Source organism: Astyanax mexicanus, chromosome 10 (assembly GCF_023375975.1).
Source record: "Astyanax mexicanus isolate ESR-SI-001 chromosome 10, AstMex3_surface, whole genome shotgun sequence".
In the NCBI taxonomy this organism is placed as follows: domain Eukaryota; kingdom Metazoa; phylum Chordata; class Actinopteri; order Characiformes; family Acestrorhamphidae; genus Astyanax; species Astyanax mexicanus.
Window position 1 is genome coordinate 2,927,385 of NC_064417.1, and position 22,393 is coordinate 2,949,777.

A 22,393-nucleotide genomic window follows, 5' to 3' on the forward strand; every position below is an offset into this window, starting at 1 on the left:
AGCCCAATTGGTCTTGCTCTCTCTGAATGAGTACATGATGCTGCATATGAAACTCTTGCTCAACCTCCATTGCCTGCAGTAGCTAATTTAAAAAAAGTTGATCAGGAACAGCACTCTGTCTACGTCAGATTGTGAGTTCATGGCCCCGCCCACTTTGGCTCAGGACTGCCCACAGGCAGAGCTGAACCCAGGCTGCGGCAGAGCCGACACAACACAGAGCTTACATCTCTGTTTACACCAGCTTTAAAATCCGTTTAAATCGGATCTCCGGTGGATTCTGCGTTTTATAGAGACTTTAAATATACACTAGGGAAGCATGTTTTAACAAGAAAGCACAACTCGACAGAACACCAGTCAAATTGGGTGCCATTCGCGTCGGATTTTATGAAAGTGCCCAAGTACCAAATCACCAAGCCTGAAGTAAGAGTTTATTAGCGTAGTAGTTTAGCCGAAAGAAACGTTAACAATGCTTATCTTATCAAGTTTTTTTTTTGTTTTTTTTATCAATGGGGTAGTTGAGGAAGAGGTAGCCTCTGCTTATCCGGTGGCATTGATAGCGACTAAGTCTGGCATTAAGCGAAGGTTAAGGGTTAACTTTACCCAGCACTCAGTGCTACATCTTTACAACTAAGGCTGTATCTCTGAAAAACATTTTGTCCTTTAAGTTTTAGAGCTACAAAATTTGACTGGGGAGGAAGGCAGGTTGCATTCTATGCTCTGCTGCAGGGCTGTAAGCAAATCAGAGGCGATATATATTTGCATGTATGAATATTCATGAGCAAGAGCTGAAATCCTGTCTTCCTTAAGAGACCACTAATTCAGTGAACTAAAGCAGGGCTAAATAGAAACACAGGAGCTCTTTCTGAATGGAATTATGCAGTATTTAGAAAAGCTATTAGCTAATACTTTGATACACAACAAAATATAATATGGCGGTTTTACATGCAGTTATGAGGTCACAAAAGATACAAAACACACAAACACACACACACGATGTAAAACTGTGTTCTACACTATTATGGTTATTATAGTTAATGACTGTTATTATTAATATATTGATCGTTATGTGCACTACACTGCACTCTTTATTTCCTACATGATATATTTTGCTGTCTGCTCATATACTCATCCTCACCTTCAACAAAAAGCAGAGGAGAGGACAGGATGACTGGCTAACATCAGCGTCTTCTAAAATACACTCAATACAACACAACAGTCAATATCGAGGGCAGCAGAATTATCAAGGTCACGCCCATATATTGTATTATAAGTCAATAACATAATTATTGTGATAGACCTAATGCTACTATCCATTACCCCAGCAGCTGACCTGATTACATTTAAAAGCATTGATTAGATAAACTAGGTATTAAATAGAAACACTAAGCACAGGGCTGTCTCAAAAAGAGTTTTGGATATGGATTGGATTAACATACTTATTAAATCACAATATATATATATATATATATATATATATATATATATATATATATATATATATATATATATATATATAAGTCTTTTTATTTATTATGTTTTATTTTGTTTGAATCCACTTATTATTACTTTTTAAATTAATGTACAAATAAACATGGCCCAGATTAATAAAGGAGTCTGTTCAGCTCAATGAAGTTCAAATATTAACAATTAGCATCTTTACAGAAATTGCAGAGCATACTTTTTTAATAATTTAATAATTTGGACAATATGTTGTTCCAAATATTATTGCGATTTCTATTGTAGAACTAATATAATAGCTTAAAGGAAATCTGTGTGGGTTTTAGCCTCAGAATCGGCCCTCCAGTCCCACAGTCCCATTTCCACACTCAGGGCTGCCAGGTATAGAAAGCAGTACACAAACAGTGCAAAAAAAAAAAAAAAAGAAAACAGTGTATTTTTCTGTAGAACAGGTAATCATTTAGCTTCAGTAAGGTTATTTTGTATTTGTATTTGTATATGTATTTTGTTTTATAAAGTATATGATATAGAAAATGTACTTTTAGTGTTCTTTATCTAATTTGAACTTACTTTCAATATACTCTTAAATATACTTCCTTTTTCACAAGGGTAATCATACTTTGGAAGATATATGCTTTTTTTTATATTTTTACCTACCATGATCCACACTGTATCTGTACCTGTATCTTTTCGAGTGGCTAAAATATTGGCGAAGTTTAATAATTTGTGAAAAAAACACTCAAAGAATCAAAGTGGACAATGAAATATGGTCCACATATCACGTCCACATTTTATATGCTAAGTACAAAATAATGTATTTATCATTACAGGCCTAACAATGAATCTATATATGTCACACCTTAGCCTGTGTCTAATTTGTATTCTTGTCTTCGCCTTAGCACCACCCTTTCATCTGTAATCCCTCCTGTCTCATTTGTAACCCCGCCCCCTTGTTACTTTCACAGATGTCCCTTGTCTGTGCCTGTCTTACTAGGCCCAGTCTTTTGTTAGTTTTCTCTTTGTTTGATCCTTAATCCTGCTGTTTTGCCTAAACTAAGTTTCTGGTTTGTTTTCTTTAGTTTATGATTCTTTGTTTGCTTATTTTGGTTGTTTGTTTATTAGTCTTATGGTTAATCCTTTGTTTTATAGTCTTTTATAGTCTTTTTTTCTGTAGCCTTAGTGTTTGTTTTATTGCCCTAGTGTTTGTTCTTTATTATTTGAGTTATGGAAAACAAACTAGACCTGTATTTGCATCCTGCCTCCGATATGTTACAGTACATATAAACAATAGAAAATAAAATAAAATAAATAGATTTTGAATAAAATAGTAAAATATAAATAATTGTAAAGAACAATAAAAAATAACTAATTTAAAAAATACAAGTCTATCATCACACACTAGTATCAATCACAGCCGTCAAGTGTGTGACACCCACAAGATCATGCTATAGCTGCTCATTGTCTCCAGTTTTATCCATTGCTAGCTATGTAAGTTGATCTGTGGAAGCTGAAAGCTGTGGCGTAGGATAACATAGCACAGGGCCAAGTCCAGGCTTTGGAAACATGTGGCTTTTCTGGCGGCTGCTGAAGCAAAGCCACGAGCCGAGGGCCCAGTGGCCCATTGCTATTCCCATCCAGCCCACCTGAGCCAAAGGCCCCGCTCTCACATGCTTCACAACCAAAACCGTTCATGGAGCCTTTTCACACAATGGGGCCGGACATCGCCTGGCCAGTGGCCTCCTTCTGGAGCAGGGCAGCTTATGTGTCCAAAGCTGACATGCCTGGTGCCGGGGAGATAACCAAGCCGGGGAAATGCACTCGGCCAAAAAAGCAGCCAGGTGGACAATGGGTTATCCAAGCTGTACAGAACATCAAACAGCCCTACTGCAAGAGTACATGTGGATATCTGTATATTATCTGTATATATTGTGCATGTAAATAAATAAGCAGGGGTTTGTTTCCAATTCGGACTTTAGATTTGAGTACCCTTCATTTCACCTACCGCCCTACTTTTGGAATTGCAGGGCTCAAACTACACTGAAAAAAATGATGAGTTAAATTTACTTAAAAAAAGTTTCTCAACTTTCTGCATTTGCTTTTTTCAAGTAAATGTAACTCAAATTGTACGTAGAGTAAATAAGGGAACTGAACTTCAGTCAATCCTTTCTTTTAGTAAACTTTACTTTATTTCTGCAGTGCATGCTGGGAATTGGAGTCTTGAGTGACACGTTCTGGAGTTCAAGAGAGCACAAATGATATAAGATAATTATCGTTTTTTGTGTAAGTTTAATTTTTCGTTATAAAATATTGTAATTTTGATCCTTAGCTCATAAAAATATTGGGCCTTATTTAACATTATTTTTATAGGAGTTTTCTTAACCGTCCGAGATTTTTTATGTCTTCCAGATATTTTGGATCAAGTATATAAATGAAGTATAAAAACTAAACGTTGTACATAATGTCGTTTTGCAAACAAATAGTTTATTTTAACATTTAAATTTTTTTAACATTTTAGCTTTATACAATAAGTAAATAATCCAGTTTCAAACTTAAAATTGGATGAGTTTTTTTTTTTTTTTACCTGACTCGTTTCTTTCTGGACTGACTGTAGAAACCCTTGACTGGGATTCCCGCCATCTTGTTTTCAATCAGTTGTGTGATCGCTAGATGGTATGGGCAATGTCTCCATAAGTATCATGATGAAGAGATGAAGGATGAAGGATGCAGGGTCTCAGGTTGCAAAAGTTAAATATGTTCTTGGGACAGAAATATGTCTGATGGGGAAAAATAGACATAGAAAAACAATGAAAATGAGAGAAAATGGAATTTGGGAAAAAAATTATTAAAAAATAATTGATTTCTTGGGCCTCTACTTTTTTGGTGCTTTATCCTTGGCTGTAAAATACTATAAAAAAAACTGATCTAATAAAGAAATTATGAATCTTGAACACATGTGCACATCGTGTTCTATATCTTGTATTACAAAACAGTTCACATCATGTTCACATTCTCAGTCATGGTGTAAAGGGCTGTTGAACTGTGTCAGACTAAAGATTGATTCCCTTCTTTGCCCTTTAGCGCAGTGGTTCCTAGCATCCAGAGGGAATCCTTTCTGCAAATGTTAACGATTTCACTCAACATGGCCGTGCCTTCCTGCCTTCATTAGAGGCAGTGGGATCTCTTTACCTGATTTCCTCTGATCAGTCTTCTGTCTGTGTGTTTACAGGACTGTACTGTGTATGAAACTGAAAACAAGATTCTTCATGTGGTGAGTACCTCTCTCTTTTTCTCTCTATCTCTGTTTCTCTTTCTCAGTCTTTGCTCAAATGTCTTGTATTTATTTCAGTCTTTATTTAAACTGAGTGTATTCTGGGATGCCTGATTTTGACGATAAATATGTTGGCAAAAACTGGACAAAATATATGTAAATGGAGACACAAATGCTTAAAATAAGCAAAACAATCTGCCAATGGGGTGAGCAATATTTTCTAATATTTCTAAAAAAATAAGCAGTCGCAAAGTCTCAAAATGAGTGAAGTAAGACTTAAATCAAGCAAAAATCCCTTATTTTGTGGCTTATATTTGTACAGTGTCTTTTTGTGCTTACTTTTTGTGCTTATTTTGAGTTCAAATTACTTTAAAAAATAAGGTTAAAAGTCTGAGTAAGATAATTATTTCTAAAATAAGTAAAATAATCTTACATGTAGATCACTTCACTTGTTAAGATTGATTATTCGAAGTGTTTATTGCGATATTAAACAATGCAGGGCCCATGACGTCACCAGCCCCGCCCCCCCACCCGCGCTTTGTCTTGCGTCTGGACCAAGAGATCAAAAGCTTTGTCAGCGTTGAGCAATTAAAACCAGAGGAAAACAGCAAAACAACAGTAATCGGCCCTTTAGTCAGGCCTTTAAATGGGTTTTTAAATAAGAGCATTTGTTTGTTTTTCAGGGATTAAAAGCATGAATTCAGCTGTAACTGGAAATATTTCATGCTCCCCCTCCCCCTCCCACTTCTCAGGGAGAAGCAGCCTGCCACTCACACAGACACAGAGACAGCGCTGTGTACTTTATCTACTTCTTGTGTAAACGATATATTGTGCAGCGCTAATGCCTGGTTATTTTTTTTTAAATGTGTCCCAGCATTTTCCCTACTCAGACTCTTTGAAACATTTTGCGGTACCACTTTAAAATAAGACTACCTTTATAAAGGGTTTATAAATGGTATACAATTAGTTTATTAATGGTTACTAATTAGGTTGTAAATGCCTTAAAAATCATTAATAATCAGTTATAACACATGCGTAGAAAGGGCAACAATGACCTGTTATTTGCCAAATAGTGAACCCACAGCCATCTTTATTGCTGCCCTTTCTACGTATGTGTTATAACTGATTATTTATAATTTTTAAGGCATTTACAACCTAATTAGTAACCATTAATAAACTACTTGTAAACCATTTATAAACCCTTTATAAAGGTAGTCTTATTTTAAAGTGGTACCACCAGATGATTTTTGACTCAAGAAACCTGCTACTATTTTGGTGGAACAAATACCATTCGGTCCCAATGCTCCATTTTGTTTGGGTCGCAGTTCTTCAGTAAACTGTGTGTGTATGCATGAATGTGTGTGTGTTTAAGTGTGTATAAGTGTGTGTGTTGCACTAGTCCTGCTCTCTCGCCTTGGCTCCACAGTGAGACAGTGTGGTGGAGGGGGAGGCCAGCTGAGGCCTGACCCATTTTCAGTAAAGCTCCGTCCTACTGCAGAGCCCCAAGCGCCTCGCTGTTCCCACCTCCTACCTCAACAAATCACCAGTGTTAAATTCACTCCTGCGGAGGTACAATTACACCTACTGAGTTCTGTATCTGAAGCAGTTTGATTTGCATGACTCGATTTGAACGCTCCCATGAAGTTCCTCCACGGCCAGTAGCCTCTGAATCTGTCTGATTCTGTTTGCTTTAATTATTTCTCACTCCTTTTTCTCACATTTCTCAGAAATAAGCTCAGAAATTTGGTCAGAAAAACGTTCAATTAATAATGCATTTGTATACACCACCGATCAAAAGTTACAGCACTTTTTTACTAGTCCAGTAGCTGCAGTGCTGTATGGCCCAGACAAGCTTTTTTTATTTTCTCATCGTTTCAATTACTTTATTACTGCATTTTATCTGTCAGAATTCTTGAGACTTAGTCCAGTCATGTTAAGCTAAGCTAAAGGTGCTGTTGCCATGTGGGTCAGCCAGACATCTCTCTGTACCATTTTTCACCAGCATTGGTTGATGTATGGGTTTGACTGATCTGCATATTGTGATGTGTCTGCTTACCAAAGTACACGGACACATCTTCTACACCTATAGCACAGTTGAACCTGAGAGGGCGCTGCAGAGTCGGGGAGCTCTAACGATGCTCCATAGCAGCATAACTGGTGTTGAGAAGGTATTTATTAAATATTGAATGAATGAATAAATGAATGAAGGTACTCTTCTATCACAGCTTTCTAGAAACCCAATGATCTCTTTACAATTTAAACATTTTACACACAACCGTTCAGACTCAGCACTCATCCACACACCAGTGAGAAGCGGCAGCCAATAGGTCATACCGTACTCTCAACCGAAAACCACCCTCCACCTGGAGGACTGCATTGGGAACTACAGCATTTACCCATATCTATGCACACAGTCATACATACAATTTTATACACACACAATCCTAAATAACACACATACATACATAAACAAATCAATTTAGATTATTCAGTTAACCTGATCTCCATGTTTTTGGACTCTGTTCCCAGAGAAAACCCACGCAGACACAGGGAGAACATGGAAACTCCACCCAGATAGGGATTTGAACCCAAGACCCCAGTGCTGGGAGGCGGACGTGCAATCCACTAAGCCGACCTGCCACCACAAATATTGGTCAACAAATAATGGCCTTGCGTGCACAGATATCAGCCGATGCCGATTATTTTTTAAAATGGCAATAATCAATCACTGCAATTAATCGGTCGATCAGTACTAGGGATGGTGTTTTCGTTTTTTTTTTAAAAAAGCTACTGTTACTGGTTGCAGAAATGAGTTATGCATTATGTCAGCGCATTCAAACTCCAGCACCACCGAACTGGTTGAATGAGGTCATTGGTAACGATGCACTTTTTCCAATTCTGCAACTTTTCACTGTATTGTCTTACGCCTTTTCGTGTGCCTGCGAGGTGCATCGCTCTGATACAGGATTATACAGTGCATTACGCTTCATTCTAAGCTAGGGGCCTTTTGTTGAATAGTGATCCAGTATAGAGAGCAGAGCATGGGAGTTCACAGACCACCCGATAGACAGATGGCTTATTTATAAGAGTCCGCTCCAAGATTTCTTTTAAAACAGCATTTTTTACGTTTGTTGGCTGGGCAGTTGGTGTTCAATATTGCAGAACCTCACTGCTGGTCCCTGTCCCCTGAGGACTGTAGCCTACAGCATTCAGATGGATAGAGAGATAGTGTGTGTGTGTGTGTGTGTGTGTCTGTGAGTGTGTCTGTTTATTCCTGTATGCCTACATCTGAGCGTAGACATGGGCCCATGCTTATGTGCATGCATGCATAAGGATGCAGGATGTTATGTAAGACTGTCCTAGTTGTGCGTGTGCGTGTGCGTGTGCGCGTGCGTGTGTACGTGTGTGCATATGTGGAAAGAAAGAAAGAGTGGGGTGGGGTGTTCATGCGTGACGATGAAATGGATTACATAATTATGTCCTAGTTGTCGGTCTTTGTGTATATGTGTGAGCATTAGATGAAGACGGGAAGAAGAAGAAGAGAGAGATGGAGAGAGAGAGACTGACTGTGAAAGAGAAAAGGAGAGAGAGAGAGAGAGAGAGAGAGAGAGAGGAAGAGAGAGAGTGTGAAGCGATAGCAGTCTGAATGTATTTGGCAACATTCAGAAATGTCTGTCTGGCTCGCTGTTTGGACGCCCTTGATTTAGACGTAGCGTCTCCAGCTCGGATACGTCCCCCGTCCTTCAGACACACATCAAATAGATTAAGTCTAGCCATTTACATTCAGGCGACAAATCTCTCACATGATTTCAAACAGCCCTCATCTGTCAAATATTGGCCTATAAATGCCCCTCCCACAAGTGCATTCTTTGGCTTAACATTTAAGCTACGTTCACATTTTACAAGCCTCATTATTCAATTCATATTAGTTTTGCTCATATCGAATTTGTATAAAATTGACTGTTGATATTTAAGAATCATTTTCAAGTCATTTGGGTGGCACTTGCTATGAAGCTTGTACTTATAAGGCATTATAAATGTGGTTATAAATCATTGTTACTTGTTATTAATGCATTATAAGTGGTGGTGTCATATTACAAAGTATAAATACTTAATTCATTTCATATGTAGAAATTTTGTTTATCTATACAAATCTATACAGGCCTCAACTCAACTTTCCAAAAAGTTATTAATCACAGGTGATTGATTAATCACAGTTAATTAATGGGGGGGCAAACACTTTTTCACAAAGGATAAATGAAATGATAAATGAAATCATTATTTAAAACGATAATTATGTAAATTATTTAAATATTTATTTAGAAATTATTTTATTTATTTTAAATATTTAAAATAATTATTTAAAAATGATAAATGAAATCATTATTTAAAACGTGATTTTTATATTTACACTGACTATTTTTGTCCGATATTAAAGTTTGTTTGATAAAATGTAATTATGACAAAAATGCAAAAACTAAATACATTTTTAAACCACTGTAACTTCTAGTGACATTACTAGTGGGGGGCAAACACTTTTTCACGAAGGGCTAGATTGGTTTGGATATATATATATATTTTTTTAGATAAATTAAATCATTATTTAAAACATGATTTTTATATTTACACTAATTATTTTTGTCTGATATTAAAGTTTGTTTGATAATCAGAAAAAAAAATGACAAACATGCAAAAACTTCTAGTGACATTACAAAGATGGCAGTTTAACAGAAACTATGTAATTTATTTATTGTTCTTCATTAAAACCAATAATCCCATGCATACAGACAAAAAGACCCATAATATCTGATCTGACTGTTCATAATCTGTCGCATGCCCATGAATCAGATCTAGGACCACATATGAAAGTGGAAAATTACGCTTCTTTTATCAAATAAAAGAGGCTTGCATGTGTCGTAATCATTTATAAATATTTTATAATTAACTGCTTTGTAATAAAATGTGTTTGAATTTAACCAATCAGGTCACAGCTCATGCTGCAGAAATGATAAAAGAGTTGAATGTTATAAAAGTAGACTGTGCTGAGAGTTCAGAGTAAAGCTCTGCTGATGTGTAATCCTCTTGTTTGGTTATAGAGCATCTTAAAAATGCATTTCAGCAGCAGCAGCAGCAGCAGTGAACTGAGCCACTGAACTGAGGTCACTCACAGGTCAAGGCCTGTGCTTCTCTGACAAGTGCTCTCCTCGCTAGCTGTTTGCTGTCATATCCCATGGTGGTTACTATGTTGTTGCTAGGTGGTGACTGTGGTATTGCTAAGTGGTTGCTTTGTGTGTTTTAGCTGCTGGTATGCTACACTGTTTAAATGTTTTTAGGCAATTGCAATTGTTTTTTTGTTTTTTTTTTTGTTTTTTTTTGTTGGTGGTTGCAGGGTGCTGCTAGGTTGTTTCAGTATTAGGCAGTTGGTATGGTATCCCAGATGGTTGCTGTGGTGTCTTAGGTGTCTGTCAAGTTATTGTTGTGTTATCTCCTGTGATTTATGTTTTGGAGTCACGGTAAAAAACAGAAATCCGATCTAGATAAAAAATATATCTAAGAGCCCTATTTTAGCAATCTATAAGCGATTCATCAGCCCTGTCATTGCTATCATAACCATGGGAAAAGTACAGATTGCTTAGCCCGAAATGCTCAAAAGGCATGTACCAATTCTCTTAATTAATAAAAAATATTATGGGTCTGTTTGGGTGTAACGTGAAATAAACCAATCAGTGTATCACTTGCCATTCCCTTTAAAAGTCAGATCAGATGCATTCTGATTACATATTGGCCAATTCATTTTTAAATGGTGCATCAGAGCTGTTCAAGCGGCTTATTTACTGGAACAGCAATATATTTTATGTAGTATTCTTCTGTTATTGATGTAAAAGTTGGGTTTGTGCACTGCTGCGCATCCTTGTGTGTGTATATAACAAGTAGGGGTTGTTAAAGATAACAATAAACGTCTGGCTGTTGACGCATGGTGTCTAGGTTATATTCAGTCAGCGGCGCACCTGTGTTTTTTTGTTTGTTTATTGCCAATATAGCAAGATAGCCAAAAATTATTTCTGAACTCTGTGTCGACATATTCAAAAGCGTCTTTGCTATTTAAACGGCGCAAGTGCAAGGCATAATAATAGACTGTTAACGGGGTAAAGATAGCAATGAGCATCATAAAGAGCCTTGTATAGAGCCCTAACTCTTTAAAACTGTGTCACGAGATATGTGGTGAAAATCACTGAGAAAAATAAGAATTAAAATAATAACATGATTATTTTTGGTCTAGATTTAAGATGTTTGACTGGTTTAAAGAAGCAGATTTACTGTATACGTGACAGGGAAAGAAAGCTGTACAACCACATCACATGAAAATTCGTAACTCGGTGCACAAATGAGTGACAGCATCTAGTTGATAAGTGTCGGCGCAGGCCATTAAACGCTGGTGAAGAGCCGCCGGAGTGTGCCTTTGAAGGGCGTTCACTCGCTGCACACTGCGGAGAGCTTTAATCCTGTAATTGCTCATTAAAAATCAGGTCAGATTGGGAGATAATTTCATGCAAGCTTTGTTTCTTGATGATGCAAGATAGGAAATAAATAAATTAATGGTATTGGGGTTGCTGCTCTCTCTTTTAGAAACTCTCTTTTAGATTTTGGCCTAACCCTTTGATTATTCTGAATGTAAAGGAATACTGTAGTGCTTCCTAACCCAAATTTTTCTGGGTTACCGGTAATCTGTGGCATATGTATCATCCCCTTTTTCCCGTTTCTTGTAGCTAATTATTATTTTTTTTTTTTGGTCTTTCGGGAAGCTCAGATGTATTTTTGGGTCAACTTGCACATTAAACTAGAGCTGGTTTAAATGTAATACTGTTATACTGTAGTAGAAGTGATCCTCTGTTTCAGTCATTAAACAGATGGTTTGATATGTTTCTAGGCTATTTTGTGAAATCCATTGTTCTCTTTCCCTTATGTAATTAGGACAGTATCTGTAAGCAAATTTTACTGAAGCTTTCATAGTATAAAAACGCACTATAATTTGAATTAAATCTGGATAAATAAATAATACAGTTTACCAGCAGATGACATGACTCTCCAAACCATCACTAATTGTGGAAACTTCACACTAGACCTCTGATCCCTTGATTTGATTTGATGAAATGTAAAATGTACTGATGATCAGTGATGGTTTGGAGAGTCATGTCTGTCATCTGCTGGTGTTGATCCACTGTGTTTTATTATCAAGTCTAAAGTCAGTGCAGTTTTGTTTTCCCACAAAATCTTACAGCACTTCATGCTTCCCTCTGCTGATAACAACTTTTATGGAGATGCAGATTTCATTTTCCAGCAGGACTTGGCACACTGCCCATACTTCAAAAAAGTACCAATTGGTTTTAATCATTTTCTAATTTTTTGAGACGCTGATTTTTTTATTGTTGAGTTTTCATTGGCTGTAAGCTTCATAATCATCAACAATAAAAGAAATAAATGCATAAAATAGATCACTCTGTGTTTAATACAGCTATATAATATATGAGTTTCACATTTTGAATTGGATTACTGAAAAATCAAATAACTTTTCAACGGTTTTCTTTTTTTTATATATATATATATATATGCACTGGTATCTTCTTCCTATGTTACTGTAATTAAAAAAAAAATAGTATTTACGAGAATATTTCAGTAAACTATTATTATTAACTATCATATTAGCCATCATGCCCTCTGGAAATCAAAGATTGGGTTATTGAGAAGATGTAATCTGGATTGATTATGAGACATGAGAACAGTGTTAAGTTTTCATTTGTAACCAGCAAGTTGTACCCTGACGTGTGATGTGACATTTGTGAAAAATTGCTATGATGATGCTCAGACGATATATTGTAAAGTCCTGCCTTATAGACACTTTACACCTTAATTAAAGATGCTCTACTGATTTCTACAGAGTGCATTGGTAAATTGCATTATTTGAAATGCAAACACGTTAATCTGAGGCCAGTAGAAGTAGGACAGCGTGTATTGGCAAAAGCTTTGGTGAGAAAACAGGGTCTATCTCAGCTCAGAGCACAGCAAGTCTGAGCATGCCCATCAAAAACTGAACTTACATCACATATCAGTGTTATTTTGACCCGTGAATAATTTCTCTCTCTCTCTCTCACTCTCTCTTCTCTCTGACAGTGTAAAACATTGTCTGGAATATGCGACCACATCATCTCCCTGTCCTCGGACTCTTTAGTGTCTCAGTCGGCTCACTTGGAAGTGGTGCACCTGACCAATATTATGCCCAGCGAAGGCCTGGTACGTATAAATCTGCTAATGAAGTACTAATCACACTCTCAGATCTCTATCTCAGATGTTGCCTAACCGAAAACAAAAAAACACAAAGAGTGTATAAGTGATATACAGTCTCCTCCAAAAAGTGTTGGAACTGTGAGGACGGCCCCTTTATATTTCCTTTAGAATTAAAACTTTTGGGTTTGACATTAAACAATGAATATGAGACAAAAGATCAACATTTCAGCTTTTATTTCCACGTATGGAAATCACCATACCTTTTTTCATTCTTCTTATAGCCTCACAATTGTTCATAGGTAGCTCTATGGATTTTGGCGGGACTAAGTCATTATAGTGTTCTAAAAACAACTAAGGGTCCTATTGTAGTGTACCTTGTGCGGCTTGAAATGAGCAAAAGGCATGTATTAATTCTCTCGTTGGTGTGTTTTGGGCGTAACATGAAATAAACCAATCAGCGTTTACTTGCCATTACAGTAAAACATATAAAAAAGTGTTAAACTAGGATGTGTTTTTTATTTTAGATTCGTTCAGGTAGCACCTCTTACTTAATTAGACAGTTTTACACATCTCTGCTGGATTTTCTCAGTCAGCTTAATGAGGTAGAGTCACTTGGAATTCAGGCTTTCAGTTAACAGCTGTGCTGAACTCGTCAAGATTTAATTAACTGAATTACTTCTGAATGTCTTGCCTCTTAATGTTAAAGTTTGAGAGCATCAGTTAAAGTAAAGTTGTAAAGAGGTAGAGTTGGTATACAGTGAACGGATCTATTTTAGTAATGTTATAATCCATATAATGGCAAGAACTACTCAACTAAGTAATGAATAAAAATATACTTTAAGAAATGAGGGTCAGTCAATCTGAAAAGTTTCAAGAATTTTGAAAGTATTCTTAAGTGCAGTCAAAATAAAGACCATCAAAAATGCTATGATGGAACAGGCACTCATCAGGACCGCCACAAGAAAGGAGGAGCAAGAGTTATCTTTGTTGCACAGGATAAGTTCATCAGAGTTACCAACCACAGAAATCGCAAGTTAACAGAACCCCAGAGTATTTTGGTTTGTTTGACTCTTTTAAATTACTACATGATTCATTATGCCTTCCTTCATAGTCTGGATCACTTCAGTATTCATTTACAATGTAGAAAAAATAGAAATAAATGAAACCATTGATTGAGAAGGTGTGTCCAAGCTTTTCACTAGTACTGTATACATTAAGATCGAGTTTATTTTGTAGAGGGGTTTTGTCTAATAGTATGGAATTAGATGAGACTAGATTACAGTACATATCTTGCATTTTGTGTTTGTGTAACCCCACTTTCCTCCTCTCTCCCTCCCACCAATGCACCCGCCATCTCCAGGGGATGTACATCAAGTCGACGTACGACGGGCTTCACGTGATCACGGGCACCACGGAAAACGTAAGTAACAGCATCCCGAACGACAGGGAGGAAAAAGGGAGCGCTAGCTGTTGACAGCAGCACTCAGCAGGCGGCTCATGAAAGATTAAGCGCAGCCCTCACGACGACATGTGAGAAAACAACACATGCGGGGCCGAGGGCACGCCGGCACTTCCTCAGACACTTCCGCCAAGCCTCCCTCCTCCAGTGCTGCCTCTTCTCATTTGCACAGACAGAAGGTTTCATGTGTGTCCTTGTTTTTTTTTGGTGGGGTAAACTCAGCCCTCATTAAGACTTCATAGTTAAGAGCTCTACTTTAGGTATGGGTGAAGTGATGGAGAGGAAAAAGTGAGGGACTTTTGGTTAACTGGTCTTCTAAGAAGAGAAAATTCGGATAAATAAATCAGAAATTAAGCAGTAGCAGGGAAGTAGCAATTAACTTAATCTAAACTTAAAGTTTAAACACTCCAGAAGTAACTACAGCTGTGGTTAGCATCACGGCTTGCTTGTGATTACAGGCTTCGAAACACCTGTCATCAACTATCAGTGAGTAATCCAGCTTGGAAAAAAACTATTAGTATTAAAGCTTACCAGATCTAAGCCTTCCAAGGCCTATTCTCTCTGTTTTTTGGCTGTAAGCGTTATGGCTTACTCATCATTACAGGCTTCAATACATCTTTCATCAACTATCAGCGAGTAATCCAGCACAGAAAACCTATTAGAATCACAATTTTCCTTTTATAAGCCTTCTAAGGCCTGTTCTGTCTGTTTTTTGGCTGTTAGAATTATGGCTTACTCATCATTACAGGCTTTTGAAATACCTATCATCAACTATCAGTGAGTAATCCAGCTTAAAAAGCATGTAAGCATCATGGCTTACTTGCTATTACAGGCTTCGTAACACCGGTTAGGAGTAAACTACAGATGTAATACACATATATCAAAGAGCAAGACTTATCCTATTTAAACTGTGCAGTGAAATCAACCTGTTGTCAACTATCAGTGAGTAATCCAGCTTGGAAAACCTGTTATTATCACAGCTTAAACCTGAATCTAAACCTTCTGAGCCCCGTTCATAATAATCTAAATTGTATAATAAAATTAACATGAAGAAACTGTTTTAACAGCTTTAATAGTTTACCTGATATAAGCCTTTCAAGGCCTGTTCTGTCAGTTTTTATTAGCATCATGTCTGTTAGTCTATTAGCATCATGTCTATTAAAGCCTTAGAAACAGGTTGCAAGTAAACTACCGGCATATCATACAGATATAATATCAAACAACAAGACTTATCCTATCTAAATGTGAAGTGAAATCAATCCACCTGTCATTAACTATCAGTGAGTAATAAAGCTCAGAAAAAAAGCATAGTCCTCCCACAGTCCAAAAACATGAAGATCATTGGAAAACATTGGATACTATAAATAGCCCAGAAACCATGCCCATTGCTGGTTGATGGATGTTTCCGGTTGAGAGTAAGCTGTGCATAATTGGCTGCCGCTTTTCACCGGTGTTTCAAGGCGCAATTTAAGTGTATGTTTATTCTTTAATGGTTAATTTTATATTGCTTCATAGTGTAAAGTTTAGGCTAAATCTTGTTCCCAGTGGTTGCCAGTGTGAATGAATTCCAGCGTAAAACGTCAGGTTAAAGCAGGATGTGGGTATGTGGGTATGTTTTGAGCTGGATATTAGCCTGTTTTGAGTCCAGTGCCATTACTGCTTGTTCCTCAAGGCCATTCAAGCAGACACTGATGTCAAGTCTATTTCTGGACTAGTCAGAGACAGATTTGCCTTCAGCCAGCGCTCTGATATAGGCCTAACCACATCAGTGAACCCTGAACGCGCCATAGACTGAGGTCACGCTGCCGCGTCACGTGGTTGGCCGACCCTCGGCGGTCCGGCTTGGCTCGTGTCCTTTTGCTGAGCTCACTGTCCAGTTCCCCTCACATTCAGCTTCCATTAACACACCCACACGAGCCAGATGGGGCCTGCCAGGGACAGGTGCTGCCACATATCTGCGGCTGGCTGGCTGGCTGGCATGCGGTGGGCACAGGCAGGGACGAGTTCCAGGCCTGCGATGGCAGTGCCGCTGCCAAGGAAGCGGGCGAGGCTTTCATGGGTATTATAATGGGCCTGGTGGGTGGGTGTGTAAGCGAGTGTGTGTTTGTAAAGCCTGATGGCATCGCTTGTGAGAGGAGACTGGAATAGAGTGCCTGGCACCCTTGCTGGCACCGGCGGAGCTGTCTCTTTAGGCCGACGGTTTAATCGGCATGGCGAGGCTGGTGTGAGGAGATTAGTGTAAATGCACGCTGGTTACCTTTTTAATGGAGGGGCAGGGCCATCATTGGAGGAGAGGATGCTATTGGGTAGCAGCGAATTGGGGCTCATCATAAATGAACCATAAAAAAAATAAATAAATGAAGATGCACCATGGAGCTAAAAGTTATTCATTTTAAAGAATATTTCAATTTATCAAAAAGTACTAAATATGACCCAGTTGTTCACAAATTTGGAGACAAGCTAAAATATAAAATATTTTAAAAACAAACAAAAAAAAAAACTAGAAAAAAATAGAACAGTTGCCCCAGTTGCTATGCTATTGCTACATGGTTGCTATGGTATTCCAGGTGGCTTTCTTGGAATTGCTAGCTGGTTGTTGTGGTGCTATGTATTTGATTTACTGCTGTGGTCTTTCTAACTGTTTGTTTTAGTGTTGCTAGGTGGTTGTATTGGTATAGCTGGTAGTTGCTATAGTTTTGGTAGGTGGTTACTAAGGTTTTGTTAAGTGTTAACAACAAACAACAAGAAAAAATAAGATGCAATATGCCGCTGAAAGCCATTCCATTTAAATAATATTTTAATTTATTAAAAAAAACGTACTAAATATGACCAAGTTGACCAGAACATTGGAGACAGGCTAAAATATAAATACAAAAAAAAAATTAGAAAACTAGAAACTAGAACAGTGCATTTGAGGCAGTTGCTAGGCTGTTGCTGCATGGTTGCTATGGTATTTCAGGTGGCATCCTTGGTATTGCTAGCTGGTTGTTATGGTGCTACATATTAGATGTGTATTTGGTTTGTTTTAGTGTTGCTAGGTGGTTGTGTTGGTATTGCTGGTAGTTTCTATGGTTTTGGTGAGTGGTCACTAAGGTTTTGTTAAGTGGGAACAAGGGTGTCGCAGTGAATTGGGGCATATCATAAATGAACCAGACAAAAACAAATGGAGATTCACCATTTCAATATATCAAAAAGTACTAAATATGACCAAGTTGACCAGAACATTGGAGACCGGCTGAGTGCTACAGTGTTGCAAGGAAATTGATATGGTATTCAAGGTGGTTGCAATGGTGTTGTTGGTGAGTGGTTGCTAAGCTGTGATATGGCTAAGTGGTTGATATGGCTAAGTGGAAATTATATAGAATTACAGGCAATTGCTTTACAAGATATTGCTTAGTGATTGCTTGCTTTAAAATCCTACGTGGCTGCTGTGGTGTCTTAGGTGGTTGCCCAGGTTTTGCCAAATGGGTGATATGGTACCCTATGCTAATAGTTGGGTGGTAAAAGTGTAAATATTTAATCATTATGCTTAAAAGGGACAAATTCTGCAGTACAGAAATTACATATTTTTAAAAATCATATGTGGAAGTGATTTAGCTATTATTTTATGTATGAATTGTGCCTAAAATATACAAAAAAACATAATTAGGAATTGTATTACTCATAAAATGATTGTATACTAGTTTATGCTCTTTGTTTGTTGTTATAAAGGAGTATCATGAGTTAAAACTGGTGGAGATCAATAAGCTAATGCTAACTGCTCCCCGCTGAGCGAGTAGCGATACTGCTGTAGTGAACTGTAAGCAGATCCTGATGCACTGATACGAAGCTGTGGGCTGGAATCGAGTGCAGGAAGGCTGTCCATTGGCTGAATTTATCACCGCTGATTGATTGGTCGGCTAATTGAAGCTGAGTGAGCCGGTTGAGTGCGATAGAGCAGCTCCATCTAAACAGCTTGCGTCTCCATCCTCCCCGAGGCAGAACGTCCGCCATCAACCCCTCGCTGCTTCCCGCAGCTGAGGCACTGCCTCCCGTTGCTATGCAACGCTGTGGTTACCTGGGAGACAAAGCCCAGTGTTTCGGAGTGAAGGGGAGCGTGAGGCGCTGAAGAGTTTCAGAAGTGGACCACCTCACTGAGCATCACATGTGCACGCGCACACACATACACACACACACACACATATTCGATTTCTGTTTATCTGATTTTGCTATTTATAGGTATATGTTTGAGTAAAATTAACATTCTATAAACTACGAACAACATTTTTCCCAAATTCCAATTAAAAATATTTTAATAATTATTGGTCATTTATAGCATTTATTTGCAGAAAATGAGAAATGGCTGAAATAACAAAAAAAAAAAGATGCAAAACTTTCAGACCTCAAATAATGCAAAAAAAAAAAAACAGTTCAGAAATCAATATAATCAATATTTGATGGAATAACCCTGGTTTTCAATCACAGTTTTTGTATGCATCTCAGCATGTCCTCCTCCACCAGTCTTACACACTGCTTTTTGATACTTTGGACTTTATGTCACTCCTGGTGCAAAAAATCAAGCAGTTCAGTTTGGTGGTTTGATGGCTTGTGATCATCCATCTTCCTCTTTATTATATTACAAAGGTTTTTAATTTGGTAAAATCATATATATGCAATTTTGTGGCACAGTTGCCCACAGATGTTGCAGCTGGGCCTATAGACACTGCTCTACACTGTTAGGTTACTAAAGCTGACATCCCAGCTGATCCCATACATGCTTGATTGGGGATAAATCTGATAAACTGTAAGGCCAAGGAAATGTTACAATCTGTAATATGCTTGATGTAAAAAGGGCTGCTGGATGTCCTATAATTATTGTTCAAGTGTTAACGCTCCTTATCACAACTAGGAGTGACTGACTGCCATATGTAATTGCTCCACAAATAATCATCACAGCAGCAGAATGATGTAGATATTTTCGTAAGACTGACCTGAGTAGAAAAACATGCAATTTAAGCCAATGTGATGTATGTCAAACAGGCATTGCAAAACATAATGCAAAAGAACGGAGAGAAATGCAAGTATTTGGGGCTGTAATGTCAAAAACATCAGTATTAGAGCTGCTATAGAACTGATTCTATCGCAAGGTGAAAACAGCAGGTTCACCAATATCAGCAACAATGAGTGTGTTGACATGCACTCAATAATAATAATCCCATAACTGCAGAAAATCAGATTTAGTCAGTAATCCAATCAGTGTGTTCCCATGCACTTGGCTAATCAACTAATAGAAAACTCAAATTATTCATTTCATGAGTCAGCCAATATTCTCAATTTGTGCGCAAATATTTCTAATTTCCCAATTTTTCTGGCCAATTGTTCCACCAATTCAGCTGCTACTCATCTGTATATCCCCACAAGTGGAAGATGAAAACTAGCACAAGCCTCCTCTGACACATGTAAAGTCAAACTCCACCTCTTTTTGAACTGCTGCTGATGTTGTATCATTGCCGAGTAGCATCACAGCGCTAACGCTCGGAGAAAAGCACAGCAACTCGGTTCTGATACACCAGCTCACACACGCAGCCTTGTGCTGATCCACATCACCCTAGGAGTGATGAGAGGAAAGAGTTCCCACCCTCTATTGTACCCACCCAGAGAGAGCAAGACCAGTTGTGCTCTCTCAGGGCTCCGGCAAGCTGCATGACCGGGATTCAAACCAGCAATCTTCCGATCACAGCGAATCACATCAGTCTTGGTTTTCTTTACTCATTACAAATCAAACACAATTCAGTTGCAGTAATGCAGTGCTAACACTGTTAACTGATCAGAAATTAGCTTTAGATTTAGATTATTAATGTGTCTATATAATTAAAATACATCTTAATTCAGTGAGTTTTTTTTCTTTATACTGAACATGAGTGTGTATAGTGGGAATACTAATAAAAACTGGCTCAGAATACGAAGAAAGAGATAAGGAATCGGCTGTGTTCTCTTTAATCTGACTCCCTCCTCTCTGTTTCACTCCAGTCTCCTGCTGACCAGTGCAAAAAGATCCACGCTGGGGACGAGGTCATCCAGGTCAATCACCAGACTGTGGTGAGTATCCCTCTGTCTCTCTCTCTCTCTCTCTCTCTCTCTCTCAATCTCTCTCTCTCTCTCTCTCTCTTTCTCTTTCTCTCTCTCTCTCTCTCTCTCTCTCTCTCTCTCTCTCTCTCTCTCTCTCTCTCTCTTTCTCTTTCTTTCTCTCTATATCTGGTGCTTTCTAAGCCTCTTTCTTACATACTTCAACTCCACAATGAAACTTAATATGATCGTAGGCATAGGTATATTTCTTTTGGGTCTCTTAGGAGTCATTTCAATAAGCTCATGAATTATGCATGTGGTGAGGTCACTCTAAAGTACATGCCAAATAAAAAAAAAAATCCATTCAGTTAAATAAGCTGGATCGTTTTTTTATCAAACAAAACATTTGAGGAACTACAGTATTACTAATTGAATAGATGATTAAAATAATTACAAACAGACAAAATTATTATTTGCAATCAACTTCAATTCCAGTTTCTCAAATCACTCATCAATGCAAACTTGCTCATTTTCATTTCATTTTCGGTTTTTAATATTATTTATTTTGTTCAGATAATGTCTATTTACTCTTTTGAGCCGTCTATGAATCTTTTTTATACTTTTTTTACGCACTTTTTCTCCTACTGTAACTGCTGCTGTAACAATGCAAATTTCCTCCGAGTGGGATAATAAAAGGCTTAAATAACAATATTATCTTATCTTATTAGATTAATTCATCAAAATGTAGAAACTGATAGATGAATTAGAGATAAATTCAAACAATGGTTAGAACATCCTAGGATTTTAAGGCTTGGTTTCAGAAGAAGTCCTGGAAGATTCTGGAGAGGCCGTTACAGTCATCTGAATTGATCCCTATTGGAAGTCTTTGGAACTGAGGGCTTGAGATTTCTCCAGGGCACTGTCATTAGCTGTCATATGCTATATAAACTGCTTAAGATGCTTGTTATGAATGGGTTGAACAATCATAAGCCTGTAGTTATCATTAAACATGACAATTTGTGCTTAATTTGAAGAAACCACTTGTTCTGCTTGTTTGATTGGTTTATTACAACCAGCTTGAAGTTTGTACATTTTGCTGGTTAGTATAACTAGCAACAGACTGTGAGTTTAGTACATTTTAAAGCAATTTATTCAAGATTTCAGTAAAAAAAAAACTGACCAAAAAGTTCCTAAATGTGCATTTGAAGGCTACAAAAAGTTGTTGTACAAAATTGTTCATGTAGTGTGAGGCACATAAATAAATGCTTACTACACGCATGTTAGCTAATGTAGCTAGCAAATAAAAAAAAACTGATTATGCATTCAGCTGTATCCATTTTTTTTTCTATGCATGACTTCAAGTGTTTTTTATTTTTTTATTTTGTGTAACTCATCATCTCCCTTCTGAATGAATTGCATATGAGTAGTTACAGATCGTGCTGCTCTGCGGTTCTTTCTCCTTAGCACTCAGCTGTTGTTTCACTATGTTAATTTTTCTTTGGTTTCTTTTGTAACCAGTGCAGCTTAGCAAAGGGCCAATTATATTGATTTCACCTGGAAATTGGTCCGTTTCAAGCGCAGGCTTGTTCGAGGAGTCCAAAATCATTTAAATGCAAATTTCTCCTCTATAAATGGTTCAATTTTATCCTTGAATTAGCTGTTATTGTTTGAATTTGTTTAGCCGGTAAACACACATACACACACACACACACACACTCTCACTCCGGGTATTGTTAAAGGACAGGGACCTTGGATGCATCTGTATTCATGAAGCCCATCACTAGCTCATCACCTTTAACAATTAGCACTGTCCTGAATGCATGATAGTATTGCTCATCTTTTACATTTTAGCCTGTTAGCATGCTGCTAATGCTTAGGGG

At 37.6% G+C, this 22,393-nt stretch overlaps 1 protein-coding gene across 3 annotated transcripts in view; it reads left to right on the top strand.

The window, feature by feature from the left end:
* Positions 1-22,393, top strand: part of LOC103038776 (connector enhancer of kinase suppressor of ras 2) — a 117,905-nt gene that overhangs the window by 44,810 nt on the left and 50,702 nt on the right. For all 3 annotated transcript variants that reach the window (XM_049484365.1, XM_049484367.1, XM_049484366.1), the window contains exons 5-8: positions 4,685-4,726; positions 12,896-13,015; positions 14,370-14,429; positions 20,478-20,546. In XM_049484365.1, the coding sequence (XP_049340322.1) occupies positions 4,685-4,726; positions 12,896-13,015; positions 14,370-14,429; positions 20,478-20,546 (291 nt within the window). The remainder of the gene's footprint in view (positions 1-4,684; positions 4,727-12,895; positions 13,016-14,369; positions 14,430-20,477; positions 20,547-22,393) is intronic.